General features: G+C 42.6%; 1 protein-coding gene across 1 annotated transcript; it reads right to left on the bottom strand.

Moving 5' to 3' along the window:
- Window positions 1-929: 929 nt before the first annotated feature.
- On the bottom strand, window positions 930-23867 carry epha2b (eph receptor A2 b). Its single transcript, XM_032521171.1, is given in 18 exon segments — window positions 930-1912; window positions 3435-3590; window positions 4663-4856; window positions 4983-5132; window positions 5339-5548; window positions 5710-5771; window positions 5932-5954; window positions 5956-6124; window positions 6815-6940; window positions 7043-7098; window positions 7827-7926; window positions 8026-8197; window positions 8518-8657; window positions 9020-9379; window positions 9705-9860; window positions 20736-21384; window positions 22925-23004; window positions 23687-23867. Coding segments are annotated over 18 exon segments (3078 nt in total). The 5' UTR covers window positions 23853-23867; the 3' UTR covers window positions 930-1803.
- Window positions 23868-25731: the final 1864 nt, after the last annotated feature.

Below are 25731 nucleotides of genomic sequence, written 5' to 3'. Positions count from 1 at the left end.
AGAGCTTTTTTTAAATTTATTATTATTGAGAATGAGAGCACAACCTTCAATTATAATCCCAGCTCAGTGTTTATCAGCATAAATAAATAAAAGTAAAAAATAAATAGGCTATTAAATACAGTATAAAACAACAGGCAAAAAGGAAAGAGTTTGCTTTTTGATGGAGGAACTCTCAAAATGTTTGGAAATGCAGCAAAGGTAGGAGACATTGCTTTGGAAAGTGATTGGAACTTAAAAAAATAACCAGTTTGGTATTCTATTAATAGTGAAATCACTCAAAATGTAATTGCAACCACTAAACCAGAGTAGTAACAAAATAAAAATAAAAATCCCTTTTCCAAAGATGTATCCATCAGCTACAATAGAATCATGGATACAAATACAGTAGAAATTCAAGTAAAGGAAGGTGTACATCAGTAACACAATTATTTGCAGTCTTCAATTAAGAGCACTGGGGGAACTGTCCACCATACAGTTCCCACTACACTGGAGAGCTGCTTCATTAAAACAGACCAAAGCAAACTCCCGCTGATGTTCCACAAAAATGTCTTTGAACGTCTGGAACGAGCTCTTAATTATCAAAGCATATCCCGTCAACATGTTACTCAAACCAACACAAATATGAATGGATATTTGTAAAAAAAAAAAAAAAAAAAAAAAAAAAAAAAAAAAAAAAAAAAAAAATCTACAAAACTAAATTAGACATTGAAATTGCAAACCAAACTATTATGTAGGATGAAATCATCTCAAGCACAACAACCACTCATCATTAAATCTTTTTTTTCCCAGGGCATTTACATTTTTAGTAAACTTCACCCTTTCTCTCTTCATTACCGACATGCTACAAACAGATGGATTGCTTTCAAATTTAAACTTATTATTATTATTATTATTATTATTATTATTATAATAATAATAATAATACACTGTATATATAGTTTTTTTTTTCTTTCAAGATTTTGTGTAATCTCCATTTTCCTGCAATTCTGAAACAAACTAAGAGATCATGAGATTCAGGATCTAAGTGCTACATTCTAAATTGTAATCCCAATGTTTTTGGTAATCTGTATACAAAGAGTACCTATACAGCATATCCTCTCTTTTTTCATATAACATCAAGTATATGATCATAGCTTAATTTCTGCACAGAGCAAGCAGAAGGCCAGTATCAACACCAGGTCCATCTGTGTTTATACACCTACGCAAGACCATCTCTTCACCTTTGGGCCAGCTCAAGCTCATTTCAGCCGTGTCTTGTTTGTCTGACAGGAAATGGACCAAAGTGCCAATTAAAAGGAGACGCCGTGACATCAGCACCAACCACAACCTGAGCCAGGGCTGGGCTCCACTGCTCCCACTCTATCACACCGACTGTGCTTATCTTGTTTGTTTGATACTGGACGCGACACGCTCAGGCTGCAATTTTGTAAAGTTGAAGCCGTTCCCAGAACTGGCTTGTTTGTTGATTTTTACAAAGCAGGAATGTGAGATGAAGGAAAAAGAAAAACGCATGAGCAAAAAATTGTAACTGTACAAAAGATATGGATAATAAAAATAGATATCTAAAATATACAGTCTACTTGATACGTCTAATTTTGTATATTTGCTCAATTCCCGTGTGGATAAGATGAAGAAATCAAAAATGTACAGTAAGTCAGTCTGATTTCAGTCGGCCCCAATGGATGGCACAGTTCTCTTGGTCCTGCCGATCCAAGGCCGTGCCTGCAGTTTTGCTCTAGCTCAGCTTAGAGTTCAAAGTCTGCCTGCTTCAGTGCCCGGATTTAATTCCCTTCGTTGTCTGGATCACACTGCAAAGACACTCAGGGTGCTCGTCTGGTCCTTTAAACCCAAGATGCTGTAGGCAATTCTTTTCAAATGGCCAGGCAGCCTCACCCCAATGTTCTTAATATCCCTGTAAAAGAAAGAGACGTGACAAAATATAAGAGGAGTTGCACATGGATTTAAACTTTGGACTTGTTCCAACACTTTTCACGCACATCCTTTGTGGCTCTTAAGCCTTGTAGTAATCACTGACTCATCCAACTTGCTAAAATGCCAGCCTTGACTCCATTCATGTCTGGCTCGATGGCTGGACCAGCACAGCAAGGTGGGGTGTGTTCCAACTCAGTAATCTGCCAAAGGTTTTAGTTTATCTTTGAAATTAAAAAGATAATAACTGGGGGTTTTGCTCTCCAGGAGCACATGGTGCAAACCTGCAAAAGCTCAGAAACACAGCAGCCCAAAGTCAAAGCTTTAATTACAGCCTTAATTACTTAACGAGGATTCTCCCTGTTGACCATGAATCACTTGTCTGGCAAGCAGAGGGTGGGTCGTAAATAACTGCTGGTTTTCCAAGAGTGCTACCAGATGCCCTGAGATGGAAACATGGGGCCATGAAATCACACCATTCTGTATGACAAATACTTCAAAGGGGTTTGTCGTCTGCTTTACAGTCTTCCCATCTTCCCAAATAATGAGCAAGACCAACCGATAGATGTATTCCATGGCACCGGGGGTGTGGGAGGAGGGGGTCATATTGGCTGGTCATGCGGTTAGGGAAAGCTCTGGCCCTCATTATTACCCACAAACAACATTCTATTATTTGCAAGCCTTTTTCCCCCCAAAAGGTTGAGTCCATTTCATTAAATTGCCCCCTTAATGCTCCCACACATCTGAGAAGATCCAATTGCCTTAAACTACCCTGTGAGAAGTTCAGGGGGTACATTCTGAGTGCACCTCTTCAATCTTTCTAGAACTACAAATATACCGGCTACAGGGCTTCAAATGTCATCCATCTATTTCAGTTCCTTAATCCCCTCTAGCTGCTCCTGCTCCATGGGATATTCTCTCCTCTTCCTTCCCTCCTTTAATGATGAAGAAGCCACAAAAGGCCTTTGCCCTGAACAGGCAAAACTGGTGGTTTCGGGGCTCGAGCAAAAGTGCTGCCTGCAGCTAGTGTGTGTATGTGTGTGTGTGTGTGTGAGTGTGAGAGAGGGGGATTGGAGAAAGGAAAGAAGAATAAGGACTGTAGAGACCGCAGGCCACCACCACCAGCCTACCACAAATGAGCCCACTCCTACCTACTCCCTCCTTCCATTACTTTTTCCATCTAAAACATTTCTCAAATTGTAACTGAGGTTGGATATAATATTGTTTGCAATCTATTCTGTTGGTTGTTGAAAAACACATTTTTAGAAAAACAAACAAACTGTTGGTGGGGGGGAGGGGGGGGGGGGGGGGGGGGGGGGGGTCGGTAACACGCTTCATCTTAGGAGGAAAACATCTTTGTGCAACATGACGGTTATATTTTATGACATAATTTGACAACAAAATGTTCCTCTTCTTTGCCAAAAACATACTTAACAAGTACATAAAATAAATAGATCAAAACTTATTATGCGATGTTACCAAATCTGAAGTCATGTCCCACTTACTCATTCTTCATCTGCAGGACTTGGTCCATGGTGACGACCCCAGCGCAGGTGAAGTTCTCACTGTACTGACTCATCTTGATGGACTCCAGCCACTCAGACACCGACCTGAAGGGGGAACCGTCCGAGCCGCTGGTGCTCGGAAGGCGGATGGATATGCTGCATGCAAAGAAAAGTAGATTCAAATGATAATAATCAACAGGCTTTCCCACAACAAAAGCAGCTGACTGAGGACTATAATTAGTGTGCAGGAAGCCAGTTGGTGATAAAAACCAGTTTGAGCAGTTAGGGCGAGAGCCCATAAGGATGTGAGCTTGACATCCTTTTGTCCTCTCTCACTCTTTCTCACTGGCATTGATGTTCCTTCACAAAAGTGTAAATATTCTTTTATGCACACAATCCCATACAACAGAGCTTTAGTAATCCCCTGCCAGGAGTGTACACATGTTTCTTTCATTAGCCTGGCAGCCAAGGTGTCAGCATGTCTTTTTAATGGTTTAAGTAGAACATCTTAAAGCTATTCCCTTTCTTCCCCAAACTACCCTAAATACCCAGCCCATTTCTGACTTGAAGTAAATGGGGAGCTGCTGTGCTGGAGACAAGTCCAAGTCAAGTTTCCAAGTCAGTCAGTGGCAGACAAGACTGTGGTGTGGACAAGATGATAACAGATCATCATCATAATGTCCCTGGTTTGATTCCAGCCTGCTTGCCATACCTCCTCTATATATCCCCTTGTTTCTTGTCTGTATCTCTACCATCAACAACACAAACTGTCAATGTAAGTTCAAAGACAAGTCTTAAACTAAATTTAAAATGAAATTTCAGCATTTGAGTTTTTTTCTGTCATAGTTGATGTAAATGTTTTTACACTATCTCAGACCACGTCTTTTTGCAGAGGCCTAATCACTAATATATAAATACTGTTGTATCTTTTTGGGCTAACAGAGCTCTTTCTAAAGTTAAAGAGGGTTCTGCTTCTTGGAGGAGACCGCACAACTGCGGGTGCTTATTATCAGGGTTTTATGCCACATAAATTGATACCAGAACTAACCAGAATGGAAACTTAAAGAGTACACACAGAAGTGAGACTAGAAATTTAATTTATATAACAAGCAATGCAATGGTTTTGGTTTCAGGGTTGTTTCCAAGAACTGGTTGCTGATAGCGGCAGCTACTGAAGAGTCAGGACTGGAAAATAATAATAATTAATCGCTATGTAAATAAATCTTACCGTGGGTCAAAGTCTGCGATGGTCTTCAGGGAGTCTGGGCTCCGCAGCAGCTTGTCCAGCAGGTTGACGATGTCTCCAAAGCGCGGCCTCTTAGAACGATCCTGGAGCCAGCACTGCAGCATCAACTGATAAACAGTTGACGGACAGTCCATCGGCGCAGGCAGCCTAAAAGCCTCGTTGATAGCCTTCATCACCTGCAGGAAGTTTTTCAAGTGACTATTTAGATCTTTCTCACTGGTGTTCTTCATATCTGTGTTAAGATTTCTAAAACCTCAGAGAAAAGTGATATCTGTAAATTTGATGTAATCACTAAAACGTACCTCATGGTTACTCATGTCCCAGTAAGGCCTTTCGCCAAAGGCCATGACCTCCCACATGACGATGCCAAAACTCCACACATCGCTGGCTGAGGTGAACTTTCTGTATGCTATTGCTTCAGGAGCCGTCCAGCGAATGGGGATCTTACCTCCCTGTTTAGGAAAAAAGCTTCAAGTTAGAGACAAAGGAACAAAAAAAAAAATAGACTAAAGAATCTCAAAAAAAAAATAGACTAAAGAATCTCAAAACCGACAGCGTTGCCCTTAGACACCATGCTGCACCTTGCAATGACAAGACTGAGGTTGGAATGATGAGACTTTTTTGCTTCAAGCTCACGGGAAGTCCCATATCTACTTACACTTGTGGTGTACGTCCCCTCAGGATCGTCCTCCAGCACCCGGGACAGGCCGAAGTCTGACACTTTACACTCCAGGGTGTTGTTGACAAGGATGTTGCGGGCAGCTAGGTCGCGGTGGACGTAGCTCATGTCAGAGAGGTACTTCATGCCTGCAGCGATGCCGCGCAGCATGCCTACCAGCTGGAAGGAAGGAAACTCGCCATCGTGGTCCTGATAGGAGGAAACCAACACAGATTCATTTTTATGACCAAAACAAAAACAAATGATAGAACAGAAATTGACAAAACAGATAGCATGGCCCAGAAATGGATCCAGATATAGATCCACTTTTCAAAGCAGAAAAAATTGTGTATCGTATGTGGCGTACTTACCTTAAGATACCTGTCCAGTGCTCCGTTCTCCATGTATTCAGTCACGATCATGGCATGTTTGACTACACACACACACACACACACACACACACACACACACACACACACACACACACACACACCACACACACACACAAAAGAACAAAATCTTGTCCTGAACTGGCCCAAAAACATAGAAAAATGTGCGAATTATGGAAAAAAAAAAAAAAGTAACAAACTCACAGAAATCCTTACATTGGTGACCACCCCTCCAAGCGTATAATGTTCTGGTGGGAAAATTGGCCCATTATGGAGGCCTCGCTTAGAAAGTCCGTCTCTGCTTCTCCGGTAGCCTGGCTTCAGGTCTTGATGGCAACTACCAACTCTTTCCTCGAAGGCACCTTCAGAATGCCACGGTACACCTCACCAAACTCCCCTGCAGGAAAACAACATCAATGGGACGATTGATTTAGAACCGGGCTATTTGGTGAATGTGCGTTAATATGTCTTCTCATGTTTCTAGCTGCAAGGGTTTGCTGTGCAACAGAGTGAAACTAAGGATATCTCTGCGGCTGTTTTGCCTGAGGCTCTCACAGAGGTGTGTTCTGGGGGTGTTGAGAGAAAGCCTGTGTTGTAATATGGTGTGGCCTGGGGTGGAAGCATGGGAATCAGCTGTCAAATAAAGAGGGGGGGGGGGGGGGGGGGGGAACGGTGGTGGGAAACTGGGGAGGGAGGGGGGGGGGGGGTGTATGTTGAAAAAAGACTGTTGGTTCAAGGGTAAAGGTGGTCGCACTTGAATAAACGTATGATAAAAGATCGGGCAGGGCCCGGGAAATGTGCTCTGATCTCCTTCCAAAATACTGCTCTGCAACACTTTTTGTGTAATTGTTCATTCCAAAACACATAGGTGCCACAGCCAAGAGTTGCCTCACAACAAAATGTCTCAACTTGTTGTGTGAGAACTCAGCCAGATAGATGTTAATCTTGCTAAAGTAACCACTGTCAGTCAGCCTGCTAAGCTGTTGAAAATACACAATATAAACAGCAAATTTGGGGATTGGGAAAATCTTTCAACATCTCAAAGTTAAGCCCCACAGCAGATTGTTTCAGCAGGGTTGTCACTCACCAGCTCCAATGACTTTCTGTTTGGTTACGTGGCTTGGGTGGATTTCAGTGGCAAACTTCAGGACAGCTACATTGGGGTCCTCGTATGTGTGTGGATCCACGTAGGTTTTCAAAGGTTTCAATTGCTCTTTGAGAGAAAAAAAAAAATATGTTTTTTTATGTTAATAAATTAATTTGATTAATTAAATAAAATTGAGATAAAGACATGAGAGAGATATTTTTTTTCTACCTGAGCTGGAAAAGTAGGTGTCCTCTGGTCCTTGCCTGGAGTTAGAGTTCCTTTTCCTGAATGAAAAGATAAAACCCATCTGCAAATAAATATCCCACTTTCCATGAACAAAATGGGCATATATATATATATATATATATATATATATATATATATATATATATATACACAATTTGCCTGCTTTAATATCATTAGCACATAGCAACCTAAGTAATCATATTTCAAGACATTCTAAGGCTTTCAAAAGATCTCGACACTGGTGCAATGTGTCCATTCATACAAAAGCTGCCCTTTGATAAAAGGCTGAAGACAGTCTGTGTTTGCCAAGCTGGTTGAAAGACTGAAAGACAGACAAGCAGGCGGGAGGGAGGTGGACAGACGGACCACAGTCTGCTAAAGTACAGGCGCAGGTCACCTTAACAAAGTGCCTGCGGTCTGGTACAAAAAGAACCAAGCACCTCTTATCTCCAACAATGTACCACTCCGGACCAATTTCCTTTCAAAGGCCCGAACATTCACAAGAATATAACCATTGAGCAATGACAAGGCACATTCAATGTAAATTCTTCCCCAGTGAGTGCTGGGACACAGATCCAAATAAAGAGAAAGTTGGCAAAAGAAAGAGAGAAAGAGAGGTGAGAGGAGAGTGAATGCAAAGGCCATTTGGAGGACCCACAAAGGAAAAGCAGTAGAATGAGAGAGGAAGCCAGTGAAGGAGGCTGCATTCTGACTGAGTAACAGGACAGAAAGAAAGGGAGAGCAGCCGAGGGGGGCGGTTACTGACCGTCTGTGTAGGAACAGGATCACGACCACTACGAACAACATGGCCGCTCCTCCGATTGCTGCGCCGAAAATGACTGCGGGGTTGTTTTGAGTAAGGCGTCCTGAAAAAAGCAAGTAAAGAAAACATAGACACAGATCAGAGAGATCCCATTTTTGAACAAAGCTTGTGAAACTTTTTCCACGCTGGTTCTCCTCTGTACCTTCAGACGAGGTCTCAAACTGTTCCTCTATGCTGGAGCCTCCAGGGCTGCCATCGCTGCTGAGGGCCTGCACCCTGAACAGGTAGGCCGTACCCGGGGACAGATCGTTGATCTGCACAAAATTCTTTTCCAGTTTTAGCACAATGTAAGTAGTCACATCCAGGTTATCATCCTGAGGAAGGGAGATCAGGGGGAAATTCAGTAAAAGAACCAGTGTTAATGGTGACAATGGAGACCACAGATTACATTTTAGCATTCATGTTAAGAGTGATAAATTTAGACAGTAATGGGTAAAAGTGCTCTTTTTTGTACCATGAAATGTAAGTTTAACTCATGATGATCAGATCAGGAGCTCTGGTCTTTAAGTGATGCTCGTCCATGTGTAATTTAAATTTAATATCTATGAAGCAGCTTTAAAATTGTACAGTGATAAATCAAGAATATGCTTTTTAATTGTAAACAGTAGCAGGAGAATACACAGGAGTGACGCACCTTCTTGCGGAAGGTAAGTTCATAGCGGATGGGCCAGACTTGTGTTTGAGGGACCCGTAGTCTGGGGGATACGTCCCAGGAAAGGGACAAGCTGGTGGAGGTCCTCTCAACCAGTCGCATCGTGGTAATCTTGGGGGGGTCTGAGAACACAGCGGAGAGAATACTTGAGTATCTTAGGGATTTGAAAATCTCACAAAATACCAAAAATACGGCTGATTAAATGAAAAAGAAAGTCGACAGCGCCAAGGTTTGTGCACCACTGGGCACTAGTAGTCTGCCTGCTGCGGGAATATTGTGGTTTCAGGAGAATCATTTTCAAACAGATCTTCATCTGACTCAGACGGCTTGATCTGCAGTTCAGGATCCATGTTACATAAGAGTCCTGGACCTAAGATAACTAACTAGTTAAGTTCATTCAATGTTTCTGCTGTAGAGCGATTTGACATGCAGAGCTGTCACTGCCTCACATATAGCATCACTCCACTGCCTCAGCAGCACTCACCTGTGTAGTGTAGTGATGTAGTTAGAGCGCTGGTGGATGGGGGTCTATAAGCCCGTGGCGTTGCCTGACTGGCAAACAGTGACACGCCATTGTGTGCCGCCACAATGAATGTGTAGTTGAGGTGAGCATCCAACTCGCTCACTGAAACCTTGGTGTCGGTCAGGCCCATGCTGGCCGGCTCGTAGCGGATTTTCTCTCCGCAGGGCTGGCACACAATGCCCTCGCAGCGCTGGCATTCAATGCTATAGGTGATGTCGATTCGACCCCCGGTGTCTTCAGGCGGGCTCCAGGTGAGGAGGAGTTTTCCTGCAGAGAGCTGGGTGGTGGTGGCCACAAGGTCTCGTGGGGCAGAGGGGAGACCTGATGAACACAAATTGGGAAAGGATATGGAATGGTAAATAGAAGCAGGGACGCAAAAAAAAAACATGAAAACATGAAAGGGTATTCCATGGGGTATTCCTTTTTGAGATTACAGTAAGATTACAAGGTAAAAAAATAATGTCCTAAAATTCAGGATTTAAACATAATTCAAATATGTGTAGAGAATATTTCATCCATGCACATTATGTAGCGTTAAAACAAGAGTCGCACGTGGAAACGACATTACTTCGAAGCTCATTGGCAGCTAATATTTCTAAATGTTCTAATTTCAAGGTTTTCATCAGAGATCAAGAGGACTTGTTACCTGAGCAGGGTCCAGTAGATGGATCAGTCGGGGCCCGGTAGAAGCCATCCATGCAGGGACAAAACAAAGCACCGGAGCCGAGCCTCTGGGTGTTGGCAGGACACAGCTCACACTTGTCTCCGGATGCTATAGCTTTGAAGAAGCCAGGCTGACATTCTGCAAACACAACCACATTTGCATGAGCAGGTGAACTAGGACAATAGGGACTTCAGGCAACATCCCATACAACACAGTGCACAGCCAGTTTCTCCAGGTTATTCAAGTCTATTTGAAAGACTGGATACATTATTCTATCAAGGCTAAAGGTTAGATTTGGGCTGAGATGTGAGTGACAGTGTTTTAGGAGATAAAACAAGAAGCAGGGCTCTGTAAAGTGTTGACTCTACTTATTAAAACACTGTCCATTCCAACTAAAACGCTGCTCTCATGAAGCCAACCCTGAAACAAAAACTCCCTGCCTAGCTCGCATTCCTACTCTTTACTTTTCAAACTAACAAACCCCCTCTGATGCTGCTTTCTTACTGTCTCTCTTACAACAAACACAACCAGTCATCCCACATTCCACGACAGTAAGTCAGTCTTCAATGCTGTGAATTAAAGGTAACAAAAACCAGCAAAGTGGGAAGAAATACACGTGAAGTAGCCCAAAGCAGAGCACCCGTTTGCACTGAACAGTCTATTCTATTTTTTTCTTTCAAAATACCCACATGCAGACTTTTGAAACTGTATCGCCTAGACAAAATGACACCTAATTTCACACATCCAACTCAGAATAAAGAAACGCAGGTAGAGGATCCAACTGTGCGTAGCAGTGGTGAAATATGAACTTAATACGGTGTGAAATTCTGGAGAGAGTGCTCCATAAAGGAGAGTGAAAATGAGATGGCCCCCCTTTAACTCTGCAAGAGCATTCCAACGGCTGCCGCTCATGTCCTTGCACCATCACACATTCATCCACACACACACGTATGCAATGCACACACACACACCCATTTGTATGCACAAAATACACATACATGTGTGCAAAGCACACCCGTGTACACATGGGTAAATCTGACATCAGAAGGGGGATTATGTCCGCTGCCTGTCACCTGTTCATGTCCCTCTGCCAAGTCAATTCAGAGAGAGACACACACACACACACACACACACACACGCACACGCGCACACGCGCACACGCGCACACACGCACACACGCGCACACACGCACACACGCACACACGCACACGCACACACACGCGGGCGCACGCACACACAAGTAATTTGCCTGGAGCGTTTAAATAGTTCACGACAGATGTCATGAGATGTTGACAATGCAAATGAAAATGCCAAGATGAAGGCCAAAGGACAACAGAAGAAGAAAGACGCAAGAGAGAAAAGAGAATAGCAAGAGAGAGATCAGACAAGCTAGAAAGAGGACATGAAATGAAGCATGTGTAAGAGATTACAGTTCACGCCAGTGACCGAGGCAAACACAGTTTCAATGTTAGATTCCAACAGAGGCAAACTGAAAAGCAGAACCAAGGACAAAGACAATATCAGATTCACCAAGAGATACTGTCTCGGCCTATGGCTGCCTTTCACTGTGGTTCACTTGAATGAAGTTCATTTGGAAGCCACAAGTGAGCACACACAAGACAAAAAGCACAGGGCTCCCACTCCATTTAAGTCATATCAAGGGGATTTGCTCGATTGACCATGAGATTCACTTTGACTCCAATTTAACATTTTCTATCATTGCGGTTTACTGAGTTTGGGCAGAACTGCAGTGAAGAGGTGCGTTTTAACCTAACTGAAGAGCATAACAATGGTGGAAAGAAACATGTCGCACGTTTCTCAATCCTTTCCTGAAGAAGCATTATCTTGGCCAGCTGTTTCACTAACAGCCACTGCTACTCATTAACGCGATGAGGCAAAGGTTGGGCGAGGCAGGAGAGAGGTGCTATGAAGGAACAGAAGGTTCCAGAAAGAAAGAGGTATACTGTATCCTGCTGAGGACTGAAGAAAAGAGGGGAGAAAGAAAAGAGACAGGCCAGGGTGAACTCTTCCATTGAGAAGGGGGAACAGCTGCTGCCTCAAACCCCAATTCATTACCCTACCTCTCCTCCTCATAATCCCCAAATTCCTTCCTCCCCTCCTTTCTCTCCTCCCAGTCCTCACTAAAAAGGCTCCCAGCTAACCCATTAACATTGCTATTCACCACTGACCAGCAGGCAAGGAGAATGCAATGCCACTCATGTGCTGAAAGAAAAAAACATATACACACACACACACACACAAGCATTGCAGATGAGAATAGCCAAAATGCCACATGGCAACTGAATAGAGGCGGACTAGCCTCTTTTTGGCACTACAGTGCATGCTGCAATGCATCGTGGTCTGCGGAGATGATGGCTTTACACTGTGAGCCGCCTCTATAATCAAGATGCATTCCAGTGCACACCACCCAACAGTAGGCCTGTAGAAGATCAGCTTCACTGCAGCTTCAGTTTCAGCCTAGTTCTCCATTATCAATGTGAATGAGTTTGTGTTTCTTGAAAATATGAGTAACAAAAACAGTAAATGAAACTAGATGACGCTCTGTTGAGGTAGGATTCCTCGACAAATGAGCAAAGTCCGGCGAGAGGAAATTTCTTAGTTCCACAGAGCAGGCGGAGGGGGTGGCGGCTTTGAATTGTTGCTGGACACAACAGGAAGCAGGAAGTGTGAGGCTGATGCAGCCTTCCTTCCTAAAGCAGCCAATCAAAGCATGGAAACACAGGGGAGCGTGACCAAATGAAAAACCTGCGTCCGAGACTACTAGAGTCTAGAGACAGAATAATAACCAAAAAGGAAACCAAAATGTGTTGACCCGACATGAACGTGGGCACTAAAACCGGGGGGGAGGGAGATTGGGGGGGATTGGATGGCTCCTGGGATGAATGCTCTCCCATAAACAAAAGTCTCTCAGCGTTTTCTGACTTAAAACATCTGAGAAATTTAGACCGGCCATTTTTTTACCTCCATAAAGAGCAAGGAACTGTTTGTCATCTGAGAGGCCCCATGCGCCTTGAGTGGCTCTGTGTTTGTTTATTGAGAGTGAGTGCAGGGGCCTGTTACATTCTGGGAGCCCGAGTGGCTCTAGAGTGGAATCCCCCAAGGGCCCCCCTCCCGTTTCTTTTTTTTGGCAGAAGTTAAGATGGATGAGATGGTGACAGTGATGAATGTATCGTCGGATAGATGGATGAATGGGTAACATGGTGGCTCAACAGCCAAAATTGCCCTCAGGACTGGAGCAGTAAGTGGTAGGGGGGCCCTCACAATCGAGTCCGGCGCTGGGTTTTTTAAAAGGCAGAAAGGTCGTGTCTGCCTCAGGGTAGTTGTGAGTTAAACTGCGCATGGCTTACAGGGAGTCAGTGGCCAAGTAAAACAAACACATGTTCACAGTGAGGAGGGGGGGGGGAGAAAGAGTTTCAGCAGCAGCAGCCGGGGGCTTGCCTCATGAGGAGGGAGGTTAAATTCAGAAGTACGGCCAGTGAACAAAAAACATCTTGGAAAAATAAATCCATAAGAAATTTATACAATGTCTAGATCTTTATCAAGCAAGCTCCCCAAACATTTCTGGAGCCGCATGAAGTACTCGCATTGTCTGTTCCCTCATCTATTTCAACTTCTCTTCCCCACCCCCCTATTTTTATTCCTGAGTTGGTCAGACCCGTAATTGAAATATGTCATGTCATTTTGTTTGTATGCAGGGTGACAACATGTCATTAGCATTTTGGGGGAGTCGGGTTGTGGTGGAACAATGGGGTCTCTGATGGGGGAGGTGATCGTGTAACTTGAGCCAGGGGTCACTGAGGGGGGAGCTCGGGGCAGTAAAGGTGTAGGGGCTGATGGAAGTCTGCGCGTGTGGGAGGGAGGGGGGACATTAGTCAGAAGGATTAGCCGACCAATGGAGCAGCTGTAAGGGCATTACATCTGTTTTACAATTGCACTCAGGCTTTCATCTGGGGTTGTTAACAAACACAATAAATTCCCTGATCCCCTTTCTCCTCTCACTCCCTCGGTCCACAACAGGAGGAGGGATACAGGAAGTGACAAGTGAAGTCATTGAGGCCCAAAACATACTCAACATGGTTTAAAGTAAAGAAGATACTTTTAAGAAATCAATCCTGAGCTGGCTTGAAAGTCACCGACAGCTTCCAGGAGCCTCAGTTTGACAGCAGTCATGGTCACGTTTCTCCATGTTGCTGGCCAAATCCAGACAGCCAGGTGTCAAACAGAACGCCATTTAACTACACCACGCCGAGCCAACAGGTCACACACTGGATACCGACAACCGTCTGCTTCCTGGTTAGGTGAAGTGGCCAAAATGGGACCAAATGCACCAATAAACAAAATGACTTATCAGTCAGGGAAACAAAATGGAAAGTGGCTGAGCGAGGCCGCTCAGCGTGGAGTGACAATGAAAAGCCCTGAGCCAACGGGTCGGGGAGTCACCGAGGGATTAGGTGACCTCCGGTTTCCGCTGCTAGCTTGTCCTGTTAGCAGTGAAGGGTGGGGGGGGGGTTGTATGGTGTGTGTGGTGCTGGGACAGAATGACTGACTGACATGGTGGAAGGAAAGTGCTGACCTCACACACGAGCATTACAATACAATGTGCTTCACATTGCTCTGGATTCCCCCATTACAATACACACATACATACACAGACACACACAGCCCCCAGGCTCAGGAATGTCACCAAGAGGAAATATATCCCAACGTCCCCGTCGCAACCATCACACACACACTAACAAGCCAACAATTGTTGAGGCTCAGTTATTTGACTAATGGCAGACATTAACAAATTAAATTAGACTGAATTTAAATAGGTTGAAATTGATATTTTAATTAACCAACCTAGGTTAAAGCTGCATCAAGCAATATGTTTTATTTTTGCAATAGATCAAATAATGTATAATGTGAAAGTTGTTGCTTGGAGAGATGAACCCACAAATTATTTGCAGTTGCCCTCAACTTTATGGAACTTTTTAGCCTCTTAGCATGCATTCAGTTTGCAAACTTCAATCAACACCATTAGCAGCTACCTGAACATATTTTAACATCTAGCAAGCTAGAGACCCAGATACTTCTGGTAGAGACCGAACCAGAGCTGAAAGAAGAGTGCACCAGGTGACCAATAAAAACTTAACATGAATGCATGTGTTGCCTTGCATCTGCTGGATGTTTAAGGAGCTAACATTACTGTTGGCTAAAAAGTTTGCCATATCAACTTTATAAGGTGATAATATCTGAGAAGTTGTGTTGTCAAGTAGCCAAAATCAGATGCAGTAATGCAGATTTAAAATAATTTTGTGCTAAGACCAAAAATGTTTGGCTTAACCGTGTCTGCGACCATATTTTTATCCTCCATTCTTGCTAGATTACATGCTAGCAAGTAAACCCTCTGTTGTTCACATTAACGTGTCGGTCTTCACAATAAACGATGCAGCCAGTACCGAATGCATCCAAAGGTAACATATCTGATCAAAAAGTTGATACGGAGTGTGTTCTACATAGTCGGACAGCTCAAAGGCTCAACCAACACACTGATCACACTCAAACCACAACAGTATGATTAGCTCTAATCTACATTAAAGAGACCTGGGGGCCACCAAATCTACCCGTTGCTACATTTCCTGTCATCTTGTTTGCAGTAATTGCCAGTATTCTGTTCACTCCAAACGTGGCCCAACAAGACGGTGCAAGACACCACTTGAAAGTGCCTTCAGAGTCCCCCCATTATCCAACCAACTCCCTCAAGTTCAGCCCGCTAGGCAGAGGCTACGTTGGCATGAGATCTAAGGAATCCCCAAATTCAAAGTAATCACGGTGGCTTTCAAAAGCCGTGGAAGAAAAAGAGTTTAAATCCAGCCCATGCACATAAATTAGCAGCTTTGTCTGACGTGTGCAGCAACTTTTTTTTTATTATTTCTGAGCTACATGGATAAAGAACCAAGAGAATTTGGTAGAGCAGAAAATTTCAATCTGGGCATTATCCAGCAGTCAAAGATGATGTTATTATGTGGAATCCACCATAAGCCAGCTAAATCAAATCTCTGAGAAGCTGAGGTGTGGTGCTGTGTTCACATGTCTTTGTTTACTCTTCATCAGATAAGCTGAACTTGCACAAGACTTTGGTCTTAAAAGGTTTTGTGTGGTGATGAACCGGTTGACTCCAGGTATGAGCAGATTTAAAGACTAATGGCCATGAATTACTTGATCTTTAGCTTTCTGTAGGATGTATTAATTCAATTCAGTTCATTAAGTAAACAATCAGTGTACCAAATCTTAAACTCTATCATAAAGTTCATCAACAAAAACAAACCTTAAATAAATGTGTGTGCCTTAACCAATATGTGATAAGGGCCAGTTGTTTTTTCTCTCTCCTTCTCTACTGTAAACTACCTGATTGGCAGCATTGTTCACATTTAGCCTCTATTTATCTTTTTGATTCAGGTTGGGGAGAAATGTATTTACCAGTGAGAAAGAAGAAAACTACACGGTCTAAATAGTCCCATCAGGGCCGTGTGAAACGGGATGTTTAAACTCTATTGGTGTCATATTCATGACCCACACACACAAGCCAAAAACAACAGTCTTTGCAACAACAGTTGCTCTGTGATTTTATAGACAACAAGAACACAACATTCGAGGGAAAAACCTTTTGTCAGTTTGTTATACTTGGGACAGTATACGTGTACGATCCGAGTAAATTGCATTAAGAACTGTCAAATTGTCAGGAATTGTTTGTTGAGATAAGAATCCATCAAATAAATATAAGACGAGATTTGGAAAAATTGAGGCTAAAATAGAAAGGCTCTTCAGGGACAGGCAGGATGTGGGGAGAGAGGTAGAGGACGGCAAAAGAGATTGCAAAAAAGGCAAAGAAGCATGCAGAGCCAGTAGTTAGTTCACTTAAAAAGCACAAACACACCCAAGTCAATTACTACCCATACAAATCACTAACCACAGCACGCTGTCACACAACTGCAACTTAGTCACTAACTGTGTGTTACGTCAGCTGAGGATGAGGAGAGAGGAGAAAATGGTTTACTGGAACCTCTTTGGTGAGCGGAATAATAAAACTTTACTGGAACTCAGTGGACAGTTGTTCCACCGAGTCGCCATTTTTCACCAAGACACCAAAACTGCCCTCAGCTGTCCAAATGTATCACATTGTGCCTCCTTTTTTTATATGCGGCTTTGTGGAAACCATAATGCGGGATTAAGCCTTATTTGTTGAGGCTTTAGAGCGGCTGATGAGATGTAGACCTGGACGGTTACACACAATCCCGAGGACCAGCCAGGGCAGCCCTTGGTCCTTTGTGGGGTGACACACGGTATGCACTTCCATTGTGCCAGGGAGGATTATGGGTAAGGAAGGGGGTGGCAACAGAGGAGGACTGTTAATGTCAACATTGAGTCACAAGTGGAAACCTGCAGCGCAGCTGGCAATTTAAAAGCTAACCACTTAATTGCTAAAAAGTTAAGATTTTTTTCCCTCAGAATTAAAATAAAAATGTTTATTTTCTCACTGAGGAGATTGACGACCAACATCCTGATCTAAAACAGGTGCCAAATGACTTAAATTACCCACACACTGGAAGCTGTTTCCACCATGTTATAGTTATTCACTAAATGTATTTTATTAACAAGTTTCAGTCATAGAAAATGTCTAATTACCATTACTTAAATACTTTGTTTAATTATAGTTTTGAGGTACTTGGACCTATATTGTATGCTGCTTTGTGCTCCTACTGTATTAAATTGTAATAGTTACTATGCAGATTAAGGTTTTCAAAAATACATTTATTTATTTGTATAACCCAGTGGTATATATTTTAAATTACCAGTATACAAAATTATCTCATAAACCAACTACAAAATTAAAATGCTGCTCCATTAGTACTAAACCAATACATACAATTATAATGCTCTGATAGGAGCCATTCTGCAAGTATTTTTACTTCGTAGAATATTTTTAATCTTCCAGTATAAATTATTGATAATACGTATATACTTTTACTAAAGTAAAATGAGTTGATGTTTGAAAATTTCTTTCACCAGAGAAAGATTTTTTTTGCATTTTATTAAATGCATACAGTAAGCTGATACAACAGTAGGAGAGGGTAGGGAAGAACAAAATAAATACACAAAAAGGGTATAAACAAGAAAGTAATTCATTTGAAAGAAAACAAGCATGTCTTCATCATACTTGTGGGGATTGTGGCAATAAAAATGTCTTTGTAGTTTTGCTTATTTAAAGCTAATGCACTTGCACTTACCACTTGTCTGGAGTTTGCATCTTCAAGGTTGAAAGCATTTAGTTGGAAGTTGCTTTGGATGACAGTGTGAGCTAAACGACATCAGTGATAAAAATTATTTTGAGCAGCTTTCACTGTGCTTACTCTGTTTCGGATTCACTTTATAGTCGATGTCAATGTATGAGAGCCAAACTAATTCTCTTTTATAAAAGTGTGTAATGCTTTCATAAAAACAAAAGTCTGTTTTGTGCTCTCTGCGCCTGCTTACCGACATGATTTACAACCAGTTCATAAAAGCTTTTGCATTTGCTGCTCCAAACACTGTGGTAGGTTTCTGCAGCACAGGAAGTGATGCGTTTCATCTCGAGAGTTTGTTTGTCCGAAATACGGACTCTGTAGTTAACATGAGCAATGACGGCCACCAGCATAAGAGCACCACACACCACCTACACTAACCTCAAATCGGATTTTAAGGGGGGCAAAAAAAAGATCCTAGAAATACAGTTTGACGGACAAGTGATCTATGAGCCAAAAACACCACGCGCGGTAAGGGCTGATGAGGAGACGAAGACAAAAACCAGATGAAGTCACAGATTGCTACTTTAACAGGTCCCATGGGGCCAGGAGTCATAAAACTGAGTGAACACATCACTGAACATGGAAACCTTCAACCCAAGTCAGAAAAAAAGACCACAATTGAAGTTTTGTGGTTTCTACCCGAAACGGCGCACAGTACAGAAAAAAAAATGCGGAGAATGATTGACTGTGTGTCTGTATGAGATTCCACTTAAAGCCCTTCGAACCATTCATCTTGGCCATGCACTGCAACCCTGTGATTCATTTCCACCTTTTATCTACAACTGCCCTTGTGCGTCTTTGGCCTCTCATTTGACTTCATCTTGGTAGTTTTGGGGGGTTTCCTTTGTTTAGTCATCTTTATGTGAGGGCTTGACCCGGAGCTGCTTTTCCCCTCCCCTGGGAATTCTACAGGTCTGGAGTAATGTTGGGAGGTTCCTCCTCAGCAAACTGCAAATGGATCAGGAATGTACCAACCAAGGGAGAGGAGGTGGAGGTAGAGGTGGGCTTCTACGGCCTCACGGTGGAAACACAGTGCTCCATTGTTCTCTTACCTTTGCATTCCATTCCTCATCTCTCTCTGTTTTAAAATTGCACCTCTCCGCTAAACACAACCTCCCTGTCGCTTTTGCATGACTTTTCTTTCACTCTTTACTGCCTCTCCACCTCCGCCTTCTCCCTAATCATCTTACCTGGCACTTTCCCACAGCTAAAAATGATGTACTGACAGAAAACATCATCACTTTTATCGGTCTGCTGCCAATGGGAGGAAAACTAAGTGGGAAAGCAAATCTTTTATAAACAGGCTGCATGTAGATTTACCACTGCAGTCCAAGGTTTGTTTCCCAGAGTGTGATTAAAGGTTTCATACCTGTGCATGTGTGTGTGTGTGTGTGTGTGTGTGTGTGTGTGTGTGTGTGTGTGTGTGTGTGTGTGTGTGTGTGTGTGTGTGTGTGTGTGTGTGTGTGTGCGTGCGTGCGTGTAAACAAGAGTTTCAGGAAAAGTGGAGTCTTTAGGTGTTCTGTCATGGAACAGATCTCAACAGGCCCTTGCATACCAGCCTGTGTTGTGTGTTCACATACACTGCTGGAGACACACAATACATCCCAAAGCTGAGGCTCAGTAAACTCCTGTAAAGTGAGAGGGAAGAGGGGGAGATGGAAGCGGAGACGAGGGCCTCTTTTTTTTGTGATGCTTGAGATGAACAAAGTCAGTGAGGCTCAGAAGCTTCCTCCTGCCTCCTGCCTTGAAGATGCTAATCCATCACAGTACAGTAGCCTTCCGGCCTCTTTGATCACTTTTCACTCTGACAGCCCTCCCCACAACAATAAAAGCCTTCCTTGCAGGACTTACAACACAAAGCCATAGAAACAAAATCAAAAGGACGGACTACGTAGCACACCCACATTAAGATAAGAGAACAGATGATAATATAAAGCGCAGGAAATCACCTGTAAGTTATGAACTATGCACACAATTGTGAAAGGTAAGGTGTTTGAGCATGACTCCAACATTCATTAACCTGCTTTTAAATATGTGGTTTCAAAGACCAAATTAAAACACTATAAAAGAAGATTTGCACCCAATGATTTGTGCTACAAAATGAGTTTATGAGAATTTCCTTTCAGAACTAAAATGTTGTTCATTCAGGTTTAAAAACCTGTAGATGCAAGCTGAATATGAGTTCCTAGCACCTTGATTGAAAGCTTTTTATCACTGCCCAATTTGAGTCTTGATGACAGAAGGGGTGTATCGTTTTGTGACACAAGAAAATGAACGAGGCTTGTAAAAACATTTCCATACTGCACATCTTCAACTCATAGATACTCATAAGCACATTTCCTAATTTTATGGGTATCAGCTTAAGGTCAGGAATGATGCCGGGACATGTACCAGTAGGCCTGAGCATTCCTTCCATTGCAGAAAAAGCCATGTTAGCCAAGGGGAGAATTCCATTGAACAATGATAATAACAACTATGTTAAATATCCACACTCTGCCATACAGGCTTGTTTTACAGCCTATGGTTAATAAAATAAAGCTAAATGACTAATGCCAAATGGTCATTTTAAAAACACACTGAGAACTGCATCCTGGGTTGACACAATGAAGTGCCTAAGGGCATAAAGACCTTTCCAAATATCAAAGATTCAACACCACGCCCTTACCTTGACATGCATCTTTGACTTCTTCATAACCTGGTTTGCACTGGCACTGTCCAACTGGTACCACCCACTCCCCATCCACAGTGCAGTAGATGCGGGGCAACTCCTCGCTGACGGCGTTATCCACGCACACCCCGCTCACTTCCCTCAGCGCCTGGTTCTCACCTCCGGCCACAGTCTCGGGGAATGACGCAAGGCTTTTTACTGTGGCTGGGCAAGTTTTGTAGTAGACCCTGGTGGACAGAAGCGCGACGCAGGCTCCGTTGTCTTGAAAAGCCAAATAGAAGCCTTTTCGAGACAGGTTCTCCACCACTCGTGTCTCAGTGTTGATGTGCAGTTCATTTTTGCTGGTGATCTCGTCAGGCGCTATGGTGGCCACTTTCTTAAACTGGCCCTTGCGGAAGGTAGTGCCCACATCGGCATCTGACTCGGATGTGAAGAGGTTGAAGGTTTCCTTGCAGTTCAGCGAGGAGCCATCAAATGAGTTGCAATCGCGTACGATGAACTGGAGTTCAACAAAGACTCGCGAAGCCGCTGGACGCCGCTGAATGAAAGTGGTGCGCAGCCAGTTGTCCTGCTCACGTTCCCCAACATTGCAGACGGAGTAGGTATAGAACTGGGAGCCGTTCAGGGTCCTCTGGGTGACCTCCCACTGAAACAAAACCACACAAACCAACAAGGTTAGAGGTATAAACAATGACCCCTGGGAGCCCCTAAGCATACTGGGCTGATTGATGGCTATATAAGGAAGGCACAAATAAAAGGGCACCAATGCACTTCACATTCAACCATTGTAATCTGAACCTTGGAACAAAAGAAGTGTGTGTGTGTGTGTGTGTGTATGTAGGGGAACCCATGGCTCTAACTGTTGCTAATTACCCCCCCCCCCCCCCCCCCCCAACTATTTCAACAATCCTTTACAGCCATAACACATTTCAGCAACATGGAGAACTCCACTTTATGAGCCATTACAGCCTAACAATATCAAAAAACCTTAAGGACTTTGTGTGAGAAAGCATGTCTGGCATTGCAAAGATACCAAATGAATTCCAATTCACTAGTTTCACATGCTGCCGCTACTTTTGGCCTCTTCCCCTTGGATACTAAATGCTGCCACAAATATTTTTGCAAAAAGTGACAGCATGTTTTAACGTAACCTTGGTTCTTGCGCAACAACTGGCCCCCACAGGGCAGAGCCTGTGGTTTGCTCCCTGCGTGTAGCCACTGTGCTATTAATTAAAGGAATGTGCTTCGTTAACGGAGTGTGTGGCTCCATGAATAAACTTGATGTTCAACAGCAGAACCAACACCTCTATTAAAAATCTGGTGAATATTTTCTTTATGAGGAGCCTTTAAAACTTGAAAAAAGAATAGTCATAAGTACAACACCTGATGCTTATTACTGCAAAAAGTGAATCTTGAATGCCAAAGTGTTTATTTTATAAAGTATCAACTTTCTTAGAAGGGTGAACCACTGTGAAAGCACATGTGCACATGTCTTTGAGTCATCAGCACATTAAATTAGGCTATTTACAGTGAATCTGCATGGGCCTGACTGGTCAATTACTTTAAAACCGCAATATGGGAGAATGCACACATGCCTCCCATATACTGGCAAAGAGATAACCACAGCATTTGGGTGCAATAATCTGGCAGTTATCTAGACACATCTCTGAATGTAGACATTTTACCCTGGTTTAAGGAAAAAAGGTAGCTTTGACTGATTGGCTCCATCTATAACCCCATCCCCCCTTCTAAAAAGAGGTACCACATGTTGCAAACTTTAAAAGTTAATTGCTCACTAACATACAATTCTGTAGCTGAGGCCTTGAAACCACAAGAAGCCACAAGTATTCCCAGTTCAGAGCTAACAGCTATTCTGTCTGCCTAAACTTTGGCGTAGCCCAGACATGCTCTGCAGGGCAGCAGCTCCCGATAGGATCCTACAAGTCCTTCTCATGTCCACACTCAAGCAACCATTAGGCTCTAACTGCCAGATTTTATAGCAACCTGACATGTATACACACAAGGCCCATCGAATGGCTAACCACACAAGTCAAATGGTCAAATATTTTGCATATGAGGCTCTCAGTATGGCCGGGCCCTCCCTGAGCATTTTCTTCATGCAGATGTATCCTAAGGCAAATTCCAAGTGGAAACGTGGGAGCTGGAGAGGTAGACGCTATACTTACCCCAGGTTTTTCAACCTGATCTAAGGGCAATGTCAACCAGCCCAGTTCACCTCCTGCTGCCCTCATGTCCAAAAGCACCTCTGTGGAGAAATGAGAACACCTTCAGTAGGCTACATGAGAATAAACTCATTTTGACTGAAATTATCTACCATTTCTTAAAAAGATTTTGCACATGGAATATTTACAAATTATTATTTTTTTTGTTCTGCATAATAATGCCAAGGCTGACAGGACATAATTCTAAACTGACACCTTCTTTAGATTTAAAATAAAAGTTGTTTAAAACTCTGGCTTTTTACTTGGCAACAACTAGAAATACTATTTCATGTACTTTGAGTTTCTGAATGTCACACAAATGGGTGTAAAATGAACACTGCATCAATATTAAAAGGATAATACAGAAGAAAACAATATTACAATGTGATCTGAACTTTGCAGAAACAAATTGCACGTTCTCTCCAGAATTCACCTGCCGGTGTTGCAAAGTTTAAAGCAGCGCAGATGCAGGCTTCACGCTCAACTAGTGATTATATTATATTCAGTAAATACGAAACTTCAACGAGGAACATTTCATATAATTAAAGGGTTCTCATAAAATACGACTTTGAGAGACTATAAGACAGTGGACAAAGTGTGTTTCCTGGTTTTAAAGTTTCTTAAAGGAGGTTCCCCGCATGGCACGCGCGCCACACTTCAATAAACTTTAAAAAAAAAGATTTAGCCTGGTTAACTTTTGGGAAATCGTTTTAAAACGACACTCACCTTCTTTAGTCTGTAAAGTAATTAATATGCCGTTAATGAGTACATATGAAAATAATAAAGGTCTGACTCCAGTATAGAAATCCATTTGGCAAACTTTTCTTCCTCTCGCTCTCCGCTCCTGGGCTTGGCTGGGACTCTGAGAGGTGAGCGCTACTCTGCAGCTCATTCACAAACGGGCCAGCACGCCACAGACTCCGCCCGCTGGAATGTGTGTGTGTGTGTGTGTGTGTGTGTGTGTGTGTGTGTGTGTTTCCAGGGTGCGGGGGTGGTGCATGAGAAACCTTTGCAACCTTCAGGCACTGTCGGAAATTTCAGATTTTGTAACCCATTGGGAACGCACAAGTTGCCTGCAAGCCTTAAAAGTTGAAATTCCAGGTACAGCCTGAGGCATGTATGTTGAACAAACAAAAAAATAGCAAACATCTCTGTGTCTACTATTTGTCAACACAAAACTGTATATACATGCTATACAAGGAAAAAGCGAAACAACAACTACAGGATTAAGATAATTTTATTAGGACAATTTGGTGAATAAGTGACCTGTCAATCATCAGCAAGTTCCAGTGATCCCTGCGTCTGTTTTTTTTTTTTTCTAAAGAAAATATTCAGGTAATTGTCTTGTTTTATGTTTCTTATTGCATTGTTAGAAACAACAAATCACTACGTGGGTTCACACCATATAAAAATTGTCATACATGATCCAGGGAGGCCTGAGATACTGTTTAAGGGGACAGAACATGGCAATCGATGAACTCAATTAATAAAGAGTTATGTGAGGCAAGGCAAGGCAAGGCAGCTTTATTTGTATAGCACATTTCAGCAACAGGGCAATTCAAAGTGCTTTACACAAAATCATTAAAACAGATAAAACACAAGTACAAACAGTTAAAAGTCATAAGCATTAAAAATCAATAAGACACATGAATAGACAGTTAAAAACAAAATAGAAACATTAGGACACATAAAACACAAGAATAAAAGTTACAGTGCAGCATAAGAAAGAAATTAGCATTAATTTAAAGAAAGGCAGCATCAATGTGAGCATTTATGCATCCTACAGGAAATGTGTAAATATAATTTGCACTACTGTTGAAACCACTGAATTAGTCGATTGATGAGGAAAATTGATCACTAATCATTTTCATAATTGATTAATTGTTTTAAGTAATTTATCAAGCAAAAATGTCAAACATTTGCTGGTTCCAGTTTCTGACTTGTGAAGGTTTGCTGCTTCTCTCTCCTTTTATTTGACTGTAAACAAAGACAAGCAATTTGAAAACATCTTCCTGGGATTTGGAAATTGATGATGAAATGAACTATTAAATGCATATACCTGATCTGCACTATTTTCTTCCTGTGTAACTTTCAAGTACCAACTCTTCAGCCACTCTCTTTAAATAAAAAAAGAAGTAGAGTTTACAGGGGACATTTGAAGGTACCATAAGGCTGGTTACAGTTTTGCCTACCTGGCTATGAAGCAGCCTGCAGAATAATTTGCATGGAGATGTTGATTTAGAATTGTTTGCCACGTTGAATGGACTCGAGGAGGGGAAAAGAAGCGGGAGCCGCTTTACTTGACGTCTCTTTATTCTGCGCATCCCCACATACAGAGGTAGAATTATTGTGACAAGCGGAGAGAAATGTATTCATATAAGCATAAAAGCAACTCTGAATACGATAATTCAACAGTACAGCTGGCCTACTGATAGCCTGTCATAATTTATGAGAAATATCCCAAAAATGTTGCACCCCGCCAACTCTGTAGATAGATAGTGGTCAAATTGGGAACAAAACAAAGTTTAATCTGTTTTTTCAGTCCCAGGAGGATATATGGGAGTGGGAGTGGGGGAGTCCAGTATGAATATGGGGAATTAAGAAAAGTCCTTTACCTAGCAACTAGTGCGGAGTGGAATTCACGGTCAAGCGTTATTGGACTTGCTTTCATTGTTTGGTGCCCAGTGTTACTATGGCAAAAATGTTGAGCAACAGCTATGGAAACGATAAGGAGTCGCTGTGCTTTATATCTGGCTTTTTCCAACCCCCCC

The sequence above is a fragment of the Etheostoma spectabile genome, chromosome 7 (genome assembly GCF_008692095.1).
Source record: "Etheostoma spectabile isolate EspeVRDwgs_2016 chromosome 7, UIUC_Espe_1.0, whole genome shotgun sequence".
Classification (NCBI taxonomy): domain Eukaryota; kingdom Metazoa; phylum Chordata; class Actinopteri; order Perciformes; family Percidae; genus Etheostoma; species Etheostoma spectabile.
Note: the sequence above shows the minus strand (reverse complement) of the source record. Positions and strands in the feature narration are given on the sequence as shown.